Source organism: Camponotus vicinus, unplaced genomic scaffold (assembly GCF_025532165.1).
Source record: "Camponotus vicinus isolate PSW18456_S1 unplaced genomic scaffold, iyCamVici1.0 SCAF_9, whole genome shotgun sequence".
Taxonomy (NCBI): domain Eukaryota; kingdom Metazoa; phylum Arthropoda; class Insecta; order Hymenoptera; family Formicidae; genus Camponotus; species Camponotus vicinus.
The window spans coordinates 5,446,009-5,466,621 of NW_028141981.1; the positions used below are offsets into that span (position 1 = coordinate 5,446,009).

General features: G+C 42.2%; 1 protein-coding gene across 5 annotated transcripts in view; it reads left to right on the forward strand.

The window, feature by feature from the left end:
* The window catches only part of Grh (grainy head), a 103,966-nt gene that overhangs the window by 67,764 nt on the left and 15,589 nt on the right, over positions 1-20,613 (forward strand). For all 5 annotated transcript variants that reach the window (XM_083108664.1, XM_083108663.1, XM_083108662.1 and 2 more), the window contains 3 exons: positions 4,292-4,720; positions 17,496-17,847; positions 18,409-18,804. In XM_083108664.1, the coding sequence (XP_082964790.1) occupies positions 4,292-4,720; positions 17,496-17,847; positions 18,409-18,804 (1,177 nt within the window). The remainder of the gene's footprint in view (positions 1-4,291; positions 4,721-17,495; positions 17,848-18,408; positions 18,805-20,613) is intronic.

The window sequence follows — 20,613 nt, forward strand, 5'->3', positions numbered from 1 at the left end:
TGTATATAATATAGAATTATAAAATTGTATAATGTATGTAATAAACAAGTTTTTATTGCTGAAGCTTACGTCATCGCGAGAATTTAAAAAAAAGAAATAATAATAATTTAATTACTCAGATTAATTATTCAGAAATGTTAATCTCTGGTTTGAATTCTTAAACAAAACAATGTTAATTTATAATACTATTATCTACACTATACATATTTGTGTTTCTCTCTGTCCCTACAACATTTAAAATCTTGAGGTATATTATAATAATATCAATCATATGTTAGTGATCTCGAAATGTCAAGAAGATATCATAGATAAACTTAATAATAAGACATGTGAATGGACTTATATCCCCAAGATTATACTCAGAAGATATCGGCTGATATTGCTGATAGTCTTTTCTATTAGTTACAACTGACGGGAAGAAATCGATGTGATTTCGTCGAGGATAATCCCCGTGTCTCTTTCGTTGTACGCCTTATATATTGCTGCAATAAAGTTTTACCTATCATAATGCGAACGAACCATCGTAACCATCGTAAAAGAGATTCTTTGCATCATTTATTCGCTGAATATAACTATGTTATTCTGAATACGCAAGAACGCATGTACAAAAACTGTCAAAGGTATCTCAGGGACTTTAATGAATTTAAAAAAATTGACTTTTTCTCAATACGGCAAAGCTCTGATTCTCGATTTAATTCTAGAGAGATTATATTTGCCTACTTCATTTCCAGACGTATCAAACAAGTAGTATTTAATGAGTTATGACAAATTATAGTCTTTCTCAACAGCTGCGATATAATTACTATGAGGCTATATTACATCGTTGAAGATAAAACGACATCAAAGATCAGTCTCGAAATCATCGACATCGTCGAAATTACGCAATATTTAAGATGCAACAGCGCGATATCGATCGGGACACAAACCTTAATTTCCAAGATATATCGCCGACTAAACACGGACATGTTCTTCGTGGCGGTAGCCGCACCCGATACACCAGCAATTACTCATCCCGGGGATTTTAATGAAATCGGCTATGATTTAACGTTATAGAAAAGTGGTATGCGCGCGATACGAGCAAAAAAATGGACGGGAAGAAGGACGTGACGTACGGGGACGAAATCAAAGCACACGCGAAAACCGGATGCGCAGGTGAAGTTCTCTCTCCTGTAATAGGGGTACTCGCAATTTACATATGTATCTACCAGCCTAGCATATACGCGAAGTATCCTTAGATTGTATCCTCGTCGAACGACGTATGTTCGTTCTCTCTCTCCCTTTTTTTCTCCTTTTTTCATTTCCCTTTCTCTCTATCTCTCTCTTGCTCTTTCGTCTTATGATCTTTCGCTCATTCCCTTTTAATCTTTTTCTCGTGTTACCTGTCTAAGAGATATACCAGTCACGTTCACAAGCGGCACGCAATGCAACGCGATACGTGCTCTCATTATTCCAAAATTCGGTCATCAATGTACGAGCATCTATCTCGATTCAGAGCTTTTTCACGTCGCGTTGTACGCGGAATCTCGCTTTTTCTCGAACAGCGAGGAACGCAGAGCCCATCGGCGAAAGCTTTTTCTTGCGCGTCTCCAAAGGCTCCCGCGAGATAAAATTATAGGGCCTCGTGCATTATTATGTCGGATTCGCTTGAAATACCTTAATAAGGGATCGATCTTGTGTCGAGTATTTTGCCCGATTATTTGTGGCATTGCATACACGTCGGTTATCAATTATGCTGTGTACCATAAGTTATTATTATTAAAGCTGCATTTATCAGACACTTGGGATTAAATTCCTCAAGCAAGAATATAGTAGAAAGAAAAACAAAATAGCAAGATTTATATCGAATCTCAGAAATAAACGCAGATAAATACATGTAAACGTGACATTACAAAATAAAATTATGGCAAATGAGAGGAAATCGTTGTAATTTTGGTGAGTTTAAATTTAATGACAATAATGATTTTAATATTTATTTGATAAGAAACGTAAGAAATATATTTTTCCGTATTTACATCAAAAAGTAACTTATTGAAATTACAACGATTTCGATCATTAGCTATTACTCTAGGAGACTAAAATTTATTTGAGTCTGTGACTCGAAGATATGTGATTGTAATTAATACTCCACGTATAAGTTCGTAAACGTAAGAATTTACTACTAATGCCGAGCCATAAAATTTGATCGAGTGACGGTGAGAAATGTTCTCGAAGAATAGTTTCACGCCGCGCACATGATCAACGAATACTATTAATGTAGCGGAGAGAAAATTCTCAAGTGAAACGTAGGATGATAGCGGACAGAATGAAGATTGCACAGACAAGAGGAATAGCATCGCGTTCGCGGCGCGGTATTTCATCGCCGTGAAATCTATGTTTGCATTTCGTTCGGAATGAAGTTTTCGCCCGGATGATCACGCATAAATTCATTGTCTGGACGAGTAGGTATTATGCAGAATCGCAGCTACGGAATCGACTACCACACTCGCGCGCTCGAGATTTCTTTGCACAAAAACTTACATATATATATGTATGCATGTTCGCGATGCGCGCGTTCAATGATCGGATCTCCGGGCCCGTTCGTGCCTGTACAAACAGCCGTCGAGGAAAATATTTGCACAGGATAACTCGGGCCCTCATTATCGGGGTGGCTGGTCCTTCTCTCTCAGGGGCGACGGTTGTCCAGGTGCGTGAGGAAGATCGTAGAAGAAGTAAAAGACGTAGGTAGCACGAGGGAGAAAGAAAGAGAGAAAGAGAGAGACGGAGGAAAGAAGGGTAGAAGGAGGGAGATTGATTCGACATGCATAAATTAGAGAGGATGAGCCTTTATTCCGTAGTGCGACTCACGGGATCGGGATCGGGATTGGAATTGGGATGCACGAGAGAGAGGAGTATAAATTGATGACTGCAGGCAACAGACAGGGGTTTATAATAATTAATCTTCATGCGTGTATACGTATTTACGACGTAACCCTCCCTCCTCGTTCTTCGTCGCCCGTCTTGTCGTCATCTGCTCCGACCCGCGGTGGCAACGCGCGAGATTTCTTTCCCGATTCGCGATTAAGTTTATCCCCCGTCGCACGGAGAAACAGGTGATATGCGTACTGCGAGAAAGGTCTAAGTGTCAAAAGATGTAGACCTCGAAATAAAAACTATGATGAATAAAATTATCTCAGTTGATTTGAAAAATACATCAATAAATGTAAAGTTATACAATAAATAATGTATAACATTTTTTTTCATTATTTATAGTCCTATTTATAGTATTTAATTTTACACTTATATTATTTATATAATTTTATATATTTTTTTACAATATATATTAAAATGAAATGAAATAAATATATATAAAAATTTCTTATTTATGCGAATCAATTATTTTTAATTACTCGTCACTGGCGCGAAAAACAAAAAGTTTTCTAATTTTTCAAAATGTGACTCAAATTTATTTATTTATTAAAATACTCTAAGAAACATCACATCGTCGGATATTTTTTTGCAAAATCGTTCCCGTCTTGCGCACTCCCATAAATCTCAACGTTTTGGGTACGCAGCCGGAAGGTATTACTTCGGAAAGTAACGACCAGTGACAAATATCCAGGTGGCTAAGTACGGAGTCGAAAGCTTGTCGTACGTATTTTCTCTCTCTTTCTCTTTCAAGCTCGCATAGCGCGATTAGGTATCGCGATGTAAGCGATAAATTATCGGCACAACCATGCGTCGCACACGACGCGTTTTCACCGCTGGTGGTCATTGCTAAATTGAGGAATCATTATGCGCCGCGATTATCGTTAATTGATAAATTCGATGGGTCCGTTGTAATTTATTACATTCTACCGGGCTCGCTTATTTCTAACTGTTATCCTGCGGCGCATTCATTATTGCAGTCTTTACCTCGAGAAAAATTTTTTTTAGTTTTTTCACGTAGTGTCGCTTATGATCGTCACATCTAGCAAAAGTTGACTCCTCGATGAGTATTGTCGACCGCAATATATTTTCCCGCTGGACTTATAAAATATCGCCATCAGATGATTCACTGCAATCATGATTTCTAAAATAATATTTTTACGAAAAAATCTATATAATTATATTCTTTATATACATTTCCTAGAGCTAACTGATATATGATTATATTTTATATCCAGTAGTACTATCCATCTCAATATACTTGTGAATGGGAGGTAATGTTTATATTTACTGAAATAGTATCTCACTCAAGGATATCCGTCCGTTATTATCCGCAAATTGCCCTTATGTTTTCAACAATTAAATAGGTTGTTTTGCTCGATTACAGACGACGCAGTCGCAGCGAGGAGGATACAAACGGCACCGTCGTCAGCGACGACGCGCAGCAGCAGCAGGACTACGTATCCGGACAGCGTGAACCGGAAGAAGAGGAGGAATTGGGAGCGGAGGAGGCGGCGGCTCAGGCAGCGGCACAGTCCCTGCAGAGCGGTGCCGAAGACGCCGATCCGGAAGTGCACAAAAGAGTCGCGGTGCAGGTGCAGGTGCAGGGTATGGAGGGCGACTGGCGCGCCTACTGCGAGCACCCGCTCTCGGTAGCGACCGCTGCCATGCTAAATCTCCAGCAGCAGCATCAGGTGTCGGCGGTAGCCAGCCACGGCGATGACCCTGGCGCGTCCTACGTCTACGAGTATTACAAACTGCCCGAGAAAACGACTGCGGATGTCAAGTTGCCGCCCACGCACGAGCTCTGGTCCACGTGAGTACTGATTCTATATTTTACGAATTTTAGCGTGATCCGTGACCGATCCGTGACCGATCCGTGAACCGGAAAAAGATCTAAGAGACAATCTTAGATCTTAATAATATCATCTCGTGTCTTTGTTTCTCTTGTTACATTTAGTTTAAAATTATTATTGCTTTTTTAATCGTTCATGAAGGTGGGAAGATGTATCTTTTTTATTTCTCATCAAACGCTTAAAAAGCAAAGCTTGAAAATGTAAATTAATCTTGAGCAAAAATAAGCTGAAGACAACGGCCATTATTATGCACGCTTTACGCAACACACTCTTCTGCTTCGTAACTTCGCGTATGCTTCGCTCTATCTCACTATTTTAGATTCTCATCCGCGCGTGTAAGCTTCGTAATCATACGCGAGGCAAGGAAAAAAATCGCGATTTTCCACGGCTCTAGCCACGGAATATAATCATGCTCCTACAAATGCAGGAAGATTTCGCTCGCCTCTCCTCGTGCATTTAAATAATTCAAGAATATTCGTTCTCGAGATCCGCATTAAGATTGACTGAACAAATTGACTTTTCCGGACAAAATTTATTCGCCGAAAAATAGCTTTAAATTAAATTAAAAATGATGTTTTATTTTTATGCATACAAATATTTCAAATCAATATAATAGAGAAGAATTGCAACGTTATAATATATAATTTTGATCTTTTGCAATAAAACAATTTTCTACAAAATTTTAAAATCTTAAAATGATTCTGCATTACTGCAGAATTATTTGTGATTTATAAATAATTTTTAAGTATTATGATTACCTCTCTTTGTGTATTCCAGCTTGTAACTTTCTTATATCATGACTAGAGAATTATTACACAATTATGTACATATAAAAAATATAATTCATATACAAAAGAAATACATATGGAGAAAATTATATTATTATTCGCGGAGCCTTTGAAAATTGGTGGCCTTGGCAGTAATCGTGTAAAAGCATCTCTCGCAGCGTTCTCGCATGTAACGCACGTAATTTTATGCACTCGCACGCGGTTCTTCTTCGCTCGATGCACTTAATTTAAAAGCGCGCTTGCACGTGGCCGCTCATACGTGGCTCATCCATAAACACGTGCGTGTGCGTGACGACTATGTACAGCGGGTGCATCCAGAGGACTCGATTAGCGTAGATCCGCAGATAGAGTCCCGTGTCCCGATGTAGCGAACACTCGGCGCGGCTCGTCGGGCGCGCGTTATTAGCTATTCGTGTTTCGCCGTATCTCGATTAATAGTCTCGACCGCGTAATTGAGTGCTCGCGGTGAGCGTAATTCGTTACCGGGGGCTGATTACGCGGGACAATCGCGTGTAAAATCAGTCGGCACCGAGAGACGTTTGACGCGTTAATTAGATAATTCGTATTCCACCAAGCGCAGATGTATATTTTCGTTATCTTAATAGTGAAACAAATGTAGAAAGGAACATGCATCATTTTAACACTGACGCAATACGCTTATGTTATTTTCTCTCAGCATAAAATATGGAATAGAAAAAATCCACGCCGAATAAAGCCAGAAGAGTTAATTAGATATTTTTTTTAACGTGATGTATGCCAATGCAAATTATAAAATCGTTAACGCCGCAAGAAGACGCGGCAGAAAGTGAGACGGATCGTGCACGGCCCATTTACGCGGCCTATACTTATAGTTCGAAGGAACAGTAATCACAATTCTTTAGGAGTTTATCGATATTCCATAAATCTCTCGTGCTTAAATGAGTGCGCAGCGTGCCATCGATAAATGGGGCTTTTCATTCTCTCTCTGTCTCTTCGCTCGCGCGGAACCGCGATTCTATATCGCTCTCTTTTGCATTACGCCGAAGCAATTTAGCGGAGTTTAGTTGGGTAGATATATTGCTCTCCAGTCGGGCCTATTTATATCTCGCGTTCGAGTCTTCCGGTCCATTTGCTCGGTTTGCAAACTGCACCACCGCGCCGCACGAGAAGGAGAGAAAGAGCCTTTCTCCCTCGTTCCCGATTCGTGATGGGGGTCTCTCTCCTTATATTTTGGGCCTGGTTGGCTATGGAGAACGCGGAGGAATCCCTTACCCCTTGCGCCGTAGAATCCAGGAGACGGAGACAACGGGTAAAGGACTCTCTCACCCCTCGGGGATCTACGGACGCGCGCGGGCCCCACTTTTGATTTATATCGGCCGCTTAGCATATTTTGTAATTTACTGTTGAGAATCCTCAACGTACGAATCGTGTCAGATACGAGGGTAGCCGGGAGGAGAGGTAGTGCAGCGAAATGCGGCGGCAGCAACTGCAGCGCGGCATCAGGAACATCACCAACAGCAGTTTCTGTTACCGACCTCGCCATGGGGAGATGCCGCCCTAATCTTCCCTCGCATCTTCTCCTCTCTCCCTGCCTGCTTCTCTGCTCTGCCTTCCTTCTCCCTTTATCTGCGTCTCTCTTTCTCTTTCTCTATCTGCATCTCCTACTCCCGTTCTCTCTTCCCGCTGAGAGATGATAGCATCTCGACAATTTGTACGGCGGTAGATCGTTAAAACTCCTCTCTCGCTCTCGGCTGTCGCGGCTGCGAGGAGAGAGAACGAGAAGACTACCAAGGGCACAACTTTAATCCAATTTCATTGTGTCGCACTCGCTGAAGGGATCAAGCGCTTCTCTGATCGCAACCGCGAAAATAGGAAAAAAACAAACACGAGCACGATTCGGAGGAAATGTATCTCGACGGGACAATACAGAACGAATCCGCGTGCAAACGTTTGCATGTTTTCGCAGTTACATAGATACGATCATAATAATATGCATCGATGCGTTTTCCATTGCCGTTGTAATGCGCTGCAATTTTCTCATGACTCTCCTAATCGGGATTTAAGACGTGTTTGTCACATAGTGAAAGCTTAGCGAGCGATAAGGGTTTCGTTTTATAGCTTTTCTCGGAGTTCATTTTAAATTAGATAGACTTTTATTTACTGCGATTACCGCAAATCGAAAAGTTTTGTAATTATATGTATAGACTTATATGATGGTAACTTTAGAACAAGTTAGACGAGTTTCTAAAAACCAAAACTTTAGCCAAACGCGCGCCTAATTAAATTGGAAAGATTAACGATTATTTCACATACTTGCAATTGAAAGAATAAAAAAGTTTTGAAACTAGCGAATCTCACAAGCTCGCACAAGATTTTGTTAAATCTTTATGATATTAATTCTAGAATTTTATTATATTTTTGTTCTTTCGATACACGAATAACAATGCAAGGCCTTTTACGTTTATATCCACCAATAATAATATTATCCTTTCCATGAGGTCCAGAAAAATGTACGGAATTCGCAGCATTCAGTCGAGAGGCAGTCATGTAATTCGAATAATAGACCTGCTGCGAAGCCAAATATCTCGCGAAACTCTGTTCAATTAACTATATTAAACGCATAAGAATATCATTAAGTATCCGTGTATTTTTAACGCCGTTCAATCCACAGAGACAGGACCGCATTTGCCATGAAACAAACCTCATTGTAAAAAGTTCTCATTTCTTTAGTAAGACTTTCTTTTCCCCGACATATTTTCAGTCTGCAATCTGTATCGTCAGATCGATGCCCAAACGCAGGAATGTTAAAACTTGTTTCTCTAAAAGAATGTCCCTTATCGCGATCTTCGAGATAGACTCAACCCTTGAGATCTCGTTCAATGTACAGAGCCGTGTCTGCGGAGGAGGCGGATATCTCGCCGCGATTCTTACGGAGTCCGGCGGTCGCTTATGGTTCGCCACGGGGTTGTAGAATGATGGCGCAAAGCGTCATCGAGAATCGGCGTACGGTTTCACAGCAAGCCGCCGTCGTAAGAGACGGCCTCCCGGGCACTTGGCGAGATCGCTGCCTTAATCTTAACGCCCGTCGGGCATAAACGACAACCGCGATATCCGCCTTCCAAACGCGGAGAACAGCCGCGATGAAAAGCCGCGGGATAAGCGGGAAATGAGAGGATACCCGAGCGCATAGCGCTCGTCCGGCAACATTGATTCAATTAGCGGATGAAGACGCTTCTCGGAGGTAGACGATGATGGCAATTGAAACGCGAAAAAGTACTTGATGGAGAGACGTAGACGCGCCGCTGGCGGAAAGTACAAACACTTGCGCTCTCTGATATTTCTCCCTCTCTTCTCTCTCTTTCTCTCGTCGGATTTTAATTTATTTGAAATATAAAAGGCCGAATATATTTCTTTTCTCAAGTGCGTTTTATATATAAACGTTAATTTTATTTAAACATCTCAGCAAGTAAGAAACGCTAAGATTTCTTGATAAGTTTTAATATAAATTGAATGTTCTAATATTCATTTTTATTAAATTTTATTTATCACCATGTTTACTTTTTTTAATGATAGATACAATTCTTTTATCATATTGAGATATTACATATTTAAATTTTGATATTGCATAATAAAACATTATGCGTCATCATGCCTATTTTGACAGACAATGTGATTGTCGAGAACCACTATGAATTATAATATTTATAATAATATTTAATAATAAATGAGAAAAGCAATATATATGTATAATATCTTAAATCGAATATTCCGTACAAATTGTTATTATATTTATCGAGCATATTGCCGCGATGACGGTAATACACCATACAGAACCAATCATCGCAATTGCATGTACTGTAAGTCGACAGGAAGTATTCTTCCAAATTATAGTAATTGTCACTTGAAACAGTCAGGTGCACGAGAATCTTTTTCGTTCGATCGCGATCGATTGCTTCATCGCCGGTCATGCGATGTTCCGAGAAAACCGGCCGTGTTTCGCAATGAATGCAAATTATGATTCTCACATCTGAAATGTTAATTGTGACAACTGTGCATTACGCGTTCTAATCATGAGAGCATTTTTTCATGCTATTAATAAAAAATTTTTAAATTTTACTATTGATGCAATCAAATGTATACCACGTTTATCCATGCAAGCAATAATATTACTATATTCGATGGCATTTTTTGCGTTTCTGGTTGAATAACTCGGGTGGAATATTTTTGTCAGTCCTTTCTTTTCCCGACACGCGATAGTATATTATTACATCAGAGGTTTTATAGTGACACAGATATATATAACGTAAAGGAGAAATGGAAGGGAACCAATCTTTACTCACTACCGCAATGTAGTTTCCATCTCACGACGCCTGTTTCCGCAGACGGCGGTGATTACGCTCCGAGTTTGAAAGTGAAATTCCCCCCCTGGAGAGATAACAAATTTCTAATTAATTCATATTAAATTCACACGGCCTTGGGACGCATATGAATAACGTCAATATGATTAATGCTTCCCTCGCGGCGAGGATACGCATAAATGTTTTAGCATCCGAGACTAAGAGCGGCTTCTTAATTGCCGAGATAAACACAGGTGGTGATTATTTAAAAGCGTCAAAGCGAGATCGTACGTTATATAAAATCGAGGATAGAATATTGCGAACCTTCGTCTTTGTGAAGCGAGAGATAAATTTTCGTTCGATCTGAGATATCTCGAGAAAAGTAAGATATACGGGGCCGAGTAAATATGGTGTTAGCCACGCTTTTGCATCCTTCATACATGCCGTATTACAAATAATACGTGCGGCGGTCGTAATAGTCGGAAGCTTTCTTTAACGACCGTCTTTTCGTACGTGCAATGAAGCGGCGTGAAACATAATGAAGTCTTGCTCTTTAAGGGACTCGAGAACGAACTCGGCAATGAGCGTCGGTACGCTACAACTTCTTATTACATTTCCTGGCTATCGTCACGCCAAGATCTACTTAGGAACGAGACGGCAATGGCCTTTACGCTCTTGCCACGAGGGTGCATACTCGGTCGACTGACTTGTCTCGGGATTAGACAGGTAGCCGACGTAAACACGCACCGCGAAGAAGATTGTTCTTTGTCGTCTACCCGCGATTGTTTTATTGTTGTTTTCAAACGCATGTTGGAGAATCAAGTAACTTAATTAAACTCCATCTAAAAACAAGTTGAAAAAAGTGATCATTTATAATAGGAAAAATATTGCTTTTCTTAAGAAAAATGACGGGAGAAATAATACATCGTGATAATGTAATAATGTCAAAAGATTATCCGAATGGCCGTCCTTATGAAATAATATCTGAGTAAGTCTGAGTAAAAAAACCGGTGAATTTATAATTGCTAATTAAAGGACCCCGCGGAATCCTTATGGAAAATGGCTTTCGGTCAAATGTTTCGAAACTTTGCAAAAAGATAGTTCTCAACATGTAGATTAAAAGTGTTCATGGGCATGAAGCTCTAAAAATTCGAGATTTTCAGCTACAGCCATCCAAAGTGGTAGATTTTTGAATTTCTGCAGCATATTCCGAAGTTCGGCAATGGCAGCTTATCTTAGTTGGGTGAGGTTTTACAAAAAAGTAGTAAATACAAAAGTTTTGTAGAAACAAAAAAAGCAAAAAAGCAAAAAAAAACAAAAAAAGTAACTCTGCCATTGACAGTTCCAAGCCTGTATTTAAAAAGAGGAGGATAAAATAACAAATACATGTATATATTTTCAATCTGTCACACACATACACACAATTGTGGCAGTTAATTAAGGCAGTCTACTTAGCACAAAAAATTATAAATCAGATAGTCTTGATAATTCTCATGCTTCCTACATGCCTATGTTTCTTAAATTTTGAGGACTTATAACTTTCACTTTCCCCAACGTAAAAAGCTTTTCATAGGGTGTTTTGGACAGCTCTCGACCGCAACTATACAAATATGCAATCAAAAAAGTGCGAAGCTCTGGCCCAAAAATCAACCTTATTGGTTCAAACTCCTTCAAAAATCTACCACTTTGGATGGCTGTAGCTGAAAATCTCGAATTTTTAGAGCTTTATGCCCATGGACACTTTTAATCTACATGTTGAGAACCATCTTTTTGCAAAGTTTCGAAACATTTGACCGAAAGCCATTTTCCATAAGGATTCCGCGAGGTCCTTTCTAATTATGCAATCACTATCGATATAGATTCAGTTCGTTCTCTGTCGCTTCCTTATAACGCCTCCCTTCTCCTATACGTAATGGAATCGAGATCGAGGACCTTTGCGATCTCGACAACTGACCAAACGACGAATACGAGTTGTCGCTAGTATTCTTATTATACGCGTTTTATTTCTCCCGGTTATCGTTACGCGGCAATCTGCTTTAAGAGTCACCACTACGATGAATCGCGGCCACTACCGCGATGGCCTCTGACCTGACTGACGAGTCAGGGAACGAGGGGGGGTCCCGTGTGTCACGTCGTAAAATGGCGAAACGCGAACCAGGCAGCAGGCCGGAACCAGAACCAGAAACGTAGGACGACGAGTGTCATGGCCCGTTTTCTCGCCACCGCTGCTTTATGCTCGACACGTAGCGTCGCGCGAACGCGTTCTCGTTTATTTAAATTTACGATTATAGAGGAACATAATTGCGGGGAGCACACGCGGGCACATGATACGCAAGCGGCAACGCCCTCGTTTCGTGGGATTTCATCTGTGCGTTCTCCAGTAGCACCGGATCTTTCCGCGATTGCGGAAATCACACGCGGAGCGAGTCGCGTGCTAAGGGCCGCGTTACGAGAGATATGAGCTATAAGAATAAAACATAAACATTACATATATACACAGAGCGTACCAAACCATTGGACGTGTCTGTGCAACCACAGGTATGAATTAAGTCCTTCCAAAGTATTGAGATAAAATGTAACAAAAATTAAATAAGAAGCAGTCATAATATTGATAATTAAAAGATTATGAGGTAAAGCCTAATAGTATAAATAATCCAAGTAATTAAATTTATGCAGATACGGGAATTTCAAGCTTAACTTTTATGATTCTTAATAATAAATGTGTATAATAATAATTGGAAATTTTTGTCACGATAAAATCGACTTTAGATTTTTCATAAAAGGGGGTGACGGGAGTTTTTCTTTGATTAAATTGCGTATTACAAAGTTATTTTTATTCCCTCTGCGTATTTAATTTCTCATGAGAGTAACGTTGAGGAACGGAAAGAAAGCGAATAGTCGCACCAATTACGCACGTCGTGATGTTGAGCTGTCGACAACACTGTTGCAACTATGAGGTCTCGATTACCAGGCAAGAACTGGATCGCTCGATCAAGACAGTTAGCTTGCGGCGATATTATCTCGTTAGCTCGAATTTACGATTAGAAACGCCGCCGTATGTTTTGTATCACCTTACGGGTTTCCCGCCTAGAATCATCGGTCTTGCGACCGCGGGAACGTAGGATCCTGGATCTCGCCGGGTCACAAAAGACATTTTGAATCCGGCACTTCCTCCTCTCGTGCCAACGATCTCAATCGTAACGAAGCCAAAGAGCATTAAACGGACACGTTTTCGCAGGGGTTGATTCACGCTGCTCGAACGAACGAGAACCGGATCGCGTGGTCCGAAAACCGGATCGCGTAACGTCTCATTAGCAAAACAGGAAGATGTGGATGAATTCGAGGACACACGAAGGTCTGAGAATCAGAGCGAGTTCTTAGCTGTTCCATCGACGACCGCGATGAACCTAACAAAAGTCGAGGATTCGACCTCAAGAGGTATCTAACACATCGCAGTGTCGAGTTTCACGTGACATTTCGAGTTTGCGATGTACAAGCACTCTCGACATCGAATATCGTAAATTGTGGATATGTACGAGAGGGAAAATCGCACCTTCGCGGTATAAGATTATCATAAACATTTGATAGACCACTCATCGGTATAATCTTGGTCGAAGCAAAATCTGCATCGTAATATTCACGATTATATATGATTTCTGCAGAAACCTTTGACTTGTTGGTCTCTCTTAAAAACAATGCGAGTCCAATTTTGAAAATCTTGCAAAAATATATTTTTATTTTATATTCGGTTTCCGTTAAATCTTATTAATTAATTAAACTTTTCTATTTCGTCAGTTTCATTTTCTTTCTTCGAGACGAGAGAAAATGGTCAAAAAATGTTTTATATATATTCTTATTACATACATATTCTTTTTCTACGCAATATTAATAAAATTTCGAACGGCACTTCTGCTAGTTAGGAAAAATACAAACGGCAGTACTTTCACAACAACATAGCTGAAATCACGAGACATTGAGACCGGGGTCAAGAGACGTTTCATAATTCCCGAAAGCCGCCGACAGTAACGTATTCTGGGAACTATGCGCGATACTCCTAGGAAGTAAAGCACTAGGAAAGCCGCCCGTATCATCGTGAGAAGTGCTAGACGTCGTTGGCCTCGCCGCGCGCATCTAAATTCATTCCTCTCTGTCCGTATATACGATACATATGTATGCATACATTGACATTGCCGCGACTCGACGGCACGTGCTATAAGCACAGGTGCCGACGTGCGTGCATACGTGCGCTTGTAAAGGCAAGAAGTCCGTATAGACCTGCGCGAGATGTGGAAAAAGAGCAGACTGACAATGATAATCAAAGGAGTGACCCGAGAGAAACAAGTCGGTAGAGCGCCACTTTGCCGGACCTGTCTTTCGGGTTTCGTCTCGTGCCACATACAGATAGGTCGGTCGCACGCGCGCGCACGCACACACACGCACGTGGCCGCGTCATCCGTACTACTGTAGGTAGAGTACAGGTCACGATACGCCCGATTTCCGGTTAGAGAAATGCCCGATTCCGGTTCCGAAGCCTGAAGCGGTACCGCAAGCCGCGTTCTGGCGCCCGCGCAGGTTGCTCAACAGGGCTTGTGCGTGCGTGAGTACGCGTACACACGCACGAGCGACCCAGAGGTGACCCCGCGCGACCTGCAGGTTCACGTGTCGGGCCGCCGTCCGGTTCGAGTGCCTTGTCGTCGATAATGCTGCACCGTAAGCACGTAATTGCCTCTTATGCTGCACAGTGCGCGCGCGTTGCGCAGTTACTGCGCACGCGGAATCCTCTCTCCGTGGTTAGAGGAAAAGAAAGAAAGAAAAATTCCGCGGCGCGGAATGCTGCGTATAACGCGGCGTAATTTACTCGTTTGCGGCGCGAATGCGCGGGGCACGAGAATTCGTGCGCGCCGCTTATTGACCCCCGAGAAGATCGAGGGATTACGCGCCGCGGATACCGGTGTAATCGACGAGATTTTCCACGCGCTTGGAAAAAGAATGCGGCCTCCCCCGTTTGTCGTCGGGGGACGACTCGGCGTTTCCCGTCAACGGCAGAAGCGAGGCGACAAAAACGGTCCATGCCAGGTCGGCATCGGGCAGCAACATCTTGTACCGTTTGTTTCATTCGAAATTCTACGCATATCTAACGGTTAATTTGTGTGCCGAATCATCGCGAGAAGCGGTGATTGATTTTTCTCGAAACGGAGACGGGATGTTAAAAACGACGCAATTATGAAACTTTCAAGTTTCTTTTTTTTTGAACGAAAGTATGAATAAGTGTGTGATTTTGCAGAAATCATAGATTATATAAGTGCACGGTGAAGTTGATGTATTTTCTCCGCCAAAAACTATATCGTTATATAATACGTCTCTAAATGTTTTTCAAGGCTCGACATATCGATAATTCATAGATTTATCACGCTTTTCTATGGTTCAACAGACTTTTATATACATATAAATACTTGCTCATGCATCATGCAGTAGTTTTTTTATTGACATTCTCTCGAGGTTTTTCGCACGACAATGCGAATACTTGGACAGTACGTGAAACTGGTTGCATACACATAGGTAACTCTACGAAGCTGGCTCGAAGCGAGCGTTGACCTCTCTTTCATTTTACGTCAAACTCCTTTCGTCTCTACTTGTATGCTTTTTTTCTTCTCCTCTTTTTGTACGACTACTAATATTCGGTACTTAACTCCCCGATGGTTAGAAAGCCGCGAAAAAATACCTCGCGCGTTGTTCAACAACACTCCGTCAATACTGACAGTAAGATTCATTCCGGAGCTTATGATTATGAATACATTATTTTACTTAAAAGAGTAAATACAATAGATATAAACAAGTGATATTTCTTTTAAAATTTTTTGAGAAACGAGAAACATTTAAAAAAAAATACTTTTTTAATCAACGAAAACTTTTGTCGCAAAAATCTAGTCGAGTTTTGGATGGAGATGTATTGATGACAACCACACAAAACCATCGAGACGTTCCCGAGAGCTTAAAGCGCCAATCACACTCGGTTCGCAATCCGATACTTCACACCTACCGATCCCAAATTTCCAGGGGTGCATCATATCGAGTTCCCAAGGTACGCGCACGCGAATCTCGTTTCGCACCGCGCGTTCTCGGATTAGCATCGCATTATCGGGAAACGGTCTCGCGAAAGGCATCGCGGATCCATTTCACGTAAGCCGAATTCATGAGGCCTCGCCGCTATGGCCTCGGGTTATGACAGCACGTTCTCTTTGCTTGTGTCGGGAGAACGCGGGCTCGGCCGCAACCGGGTTTACCCACCGTCTTTTCCCCGTCCCGGGGTCTATCCGCACCTCTTCAGGGTGCACAAGTGTGCCGAGGGCGAGACGATAGTCTCTTCCTCTCGGCGTCACCCTTTTCGTCGTATTGCGAGATAGACGAGAAAGACATGAGCGAGAGAAACGCAGCGCGAGAGAAAAGGAAAGAAGGAGAGAGCGGTAGATGAGAGATCAGGTATCAAGTGTAAAAAAAGGTCATTGTGCGGAAGCATCTGACCGTAGGGTAGGCACCGCGACACGACGTTGCGAAAGGATAGAGCGAAATAGAAGAAGGGGTGTATACTTTTTTAGGGTTAAAAAGAAAAGGAAAGAGAAAGAGAGAGAGGCAGAATCTGGCAAAGGTTGCCAGGACATGCCGGCAAAGACGGCGAGGGGCGATCCTTCGCCTCGTCGGAAAAGACGAAGAGATGATAAAAAGAAAGAGAGAACGAGGGAAGGATGGCATGCACCGAGAGCGTTGGCAGTTTATAAGGGTCCCCGGTATTGTGGATACGTATTATCATGCTAAATATAACATGTTAACTACTTCGCATAATACCGCGATCCTCTCGATTCTTCTACCATACGGTCGATCGGCGAATCGCGTTACTCTGCGCGCGTCGCGCGTCGAAAATTTTATTGCCGAATTCGGCAGATGCAGCGCGCGATGCATGGAGGAAATGTAACGCCGGCTTTCTTCACTGAATTTCATTCGATGACAAGGCGTAGAGAAAGAGAAAAGAAAGCGCGGCCCGTCTCTCGTCCTTCTTTGAGGCAATTCAATTATCATTTCAATGAACACTCTGAATCTAAATATAACATTAGTTGTCTTTAATTATAAAAAATAAAATCATATATAAAATCATATATATGGGGTGTTAATAAAATTCAGACATGTGCCTCCAATTTTTTCCAATTTTTCACAAATATTTTCACAAAATTGTATTCCATTATATACTTATAAATTTTATAATACTTTATTGATGGAGATTAAAAAAAAAATAAAAAGAAAATATATACTGTACATATATAACTAATCTCGTCTAATATTTGAAATAGGGAATCACCATTAGAATTTTGAAGGAGATTCAATTGTGTTAGACTCCTCTCTCTACACCACTCTCGACGATACTCTATGAGCGCGAAGAATCCGATCTTTTTCATGGCAGATGGTGGATCCCGTAAAAGGCAATCGGTGGCAGCGCGAGAATGGGCGCGCTGTATCGATCTCGATATACATAGCGCGAATTCGTCATGCATTCTTATGGCGCGGCGCGGATCAATGCTGATTCTGGTGCCCGGTAAAGGAGCTATAACTGAAGGTCAATTCTCCACGGACTGTTGAAGGGGTGTGATGGGCCAGAAGCTGCTGGTGCAGGAGGCGCCTGGCTCCGGTTCCGCCTCGACGAATCGCATGGAAGGCGGCGAAGGCGCCGGAGGAGGGGAGCTACACCACTTCCTCCATCAGTACAACCAGCAGTCCCACAGTCCCGGTCAGAGCCTGCAGGGTGGCCTTCCGCTTCCGCTGAGCCCGCAGTCCCTGCGACACGACGGTGCCTCGAGCGCCGGCATCGCCGGGGTCAAGAGGGAACCAGAGGACCTCAGCTCGTCGCGCGCGGGCCAACAATCGAGCAAACGGCACAAACAGGAAAGCCCAACACCGCCGGGAATGTACCACCATCATCAACATCAGCTACAGGTAAGATTCGGACGATCATCACCGAGAACGCAATCACATGTTTCTCCAGAATTGACGATAATTCATCTTTATTCGATTTATCTCTGATTTTTTCCACGTTGATATTTTTTACAAGATTTTAATTTTTTAGATAATAACTTGATGATAGATATCTCTACACGAATTCAATCAATTTACAATCAATTTTTTTTCTTACAATCAATTTTCACTTCAATTTCGAATACCATTTCGTATGATAAAATTGCTTAAAAATTTGCAATCTCTATGCGAACGTTATAATACCCTATCATCGTCCAAACATTGTGTCACGTATAGCCCAACGCAACAAGTACACCGCAAAATAACTCGAGAAAATAACTGAGATCTCTCAGATTTGCACTTGCTGCGCGTGGCAAGAGCCTCGAAGATTACCAAGTGTTTGGCGTGAATCGTGTTTTTGCCGCGAAAAGAGAACGAGTAAATGCGACGTGGAAAACGCGCAGGATTGCGATTCGCTTGAGATAGGTCGATAACAATGCCGAGGAAAGGTAACCGCATAATCATGTGTGTATGTGTGTGCAGGTGCAGCAGTACGGCAGCCCCTACGACCCCTACACGTCCTGCAGTCCGCGGCTACAGTCGACCGCGTACACGTCCACGTCGGCGACCGGGACCGGGAATGCGACGGCGAATGCCGGAGGTGGCGGGCTCCATCAGGAGGCGACGACGGTCTACGTCGCCGGCGACGCGCTGCCGCCGCTCGCCTCGTCCAGCTCCGCTTCCTCGCTGTCTACCACGACCGCTTCGTACACGAGGTACGAGGTTGTACCGAGCTCATATACTACGACACACGCGATACGCTCGTCGTCGAGTAGCAGCAAAGTCCTGACCGTTGATCTTCCCAGCCCCGACTCCGGCATAGGCGCCGACGCGGTCACGCCGAGGCAGGACCATCATCCGCCCACGGCGCTTCATCAGGTGAGCCCCTGCGATTAATTTCCTTCCTTACGTCGTTCGATACGTTCATGTGTCAACCGCCTCTTTAAAGGTGCCTTTTATACGTCCTCGATCGATGCTTTCGAGACGATGCAAGTAGACGCAGATACATTTACGAGCGACACTTTCGATCGTTCTGTCGAAAGGAATCCTGGCGATACTGCGTCTTTGATATCGTAAAATATAACCACTAAAATTGCGTTATAAAATAAATGAAATATAAATCTCTCTTCGAGGTGAAAATTGTGATTTTGATAAAACAATAAAATGGGAATATTAAAAATTCGGCGCAAAAAATTGGTCGACATTTTGATAATATTAGTAGTTGAAGTAAAGTTTGAATCATTGAAAAGTCGAGAAGAGAAAATGAACCGATAAAACGAACTGATAATTCTCGCATATTATATTATACTGCTCTAATGTTAAAGAACGTAGCGTAATATGATGTCACGGAGTTAGCCGACAGGGACGGTCTTTAAACGGTTCACGTCTATATAAATCGCAATCAGCAAGTCGACGTTAGATAGCGAAACAGGGTCGCAACAGGATCGGAACAGGATCGCGGCTGTCCTGTCAACCGAGGCTCCAAGTTAACATGGGTTGCACGGAGACTTATGGGATATATACGGAGAAACGTATGTACGCTACGCAGAGATATTTGCCACTGAATTGCGCTAAGAGCTCGCCGGCAGTATCGTTTAATTGTTCGTGAAAAATGCGCGGGAACGCGTGGCCCAGCTGTAGAGACGATCGCCTATCCTAACACGACCTATTGTAAATAATTCAATCAAACCGTAAAAGCCAATACGACGATCCGAAATGACTGGTATCGTCGACGCTATCATTTCCAATTCGATCGCTCGCGATACAAATGATTTTGCTCGCGGTTCAATTAATCTCGCGACGAGATATCATAAATAAATATCGTACATTAACGGAACTCGTTCGCCGCTCAAAGACCATTCTTTCGCGCGTTAATATATGCGGTATTATAACCGTCATCCCATTGCGAGATTGTATATTTTCGCGTACGATATCCGCGCCCCATCGTTATCGTTTTCAGTGCGATTTGTCAAGTAAGTGCTTTCGCCCACGACGAAAGCCTCACCACGAGAGTTGGGCGATTAATCCTCTACGTCTCGAGCGATACAAACCGTACACGATATTACTCGTTAAAGCGCTCTAATACCGAATGCATAGAATGCATATGCAACGGCGATCGCCGTTCCCGAAGTGATTTGTCGCGCGAGTTTTTCCGTCTCGAATACATAATTGCGTACAGTTAGACCGGCGCGATAAATTTGGACGCTAATAGTATACATCGGGATACATAATAGTCTCTAAGGGAATGATTATGGTATCTTGGTAGACCGCAAAATTCAGGCGTATCAAAAAGCGAACCCGTTCCTCCGGTCTCGCGTTTGTTAAATCTAATGGTTCTATAGACTTTCCGCAATAGACGCGTCTTGTTACGAGGTGATCATCTTATCTGCCCTGATTTAAAGACCAATAAGTAGAGCTACGATAATCATAAAGTTTAAGATAAAATTTATATATTCTAACTTTGCTTGTAACCGGACTCTTCTAAAAAAACAGCTGACCAGTCGCTCGCAAAATTCTATCACATTTTTACTCCAAGATGCTTTAGAAGTCTACTTCCTAGTTTTATGTTAAAGGCGCTTGATCTCCTCTTTTCACATAAGTCCCTCGTTCGATTAAATATGACAGTAGTCAGCCTATTGTTTCATTTATATCGAGGTAGCTTTCATTGTCTTGACATGGACAATTCGT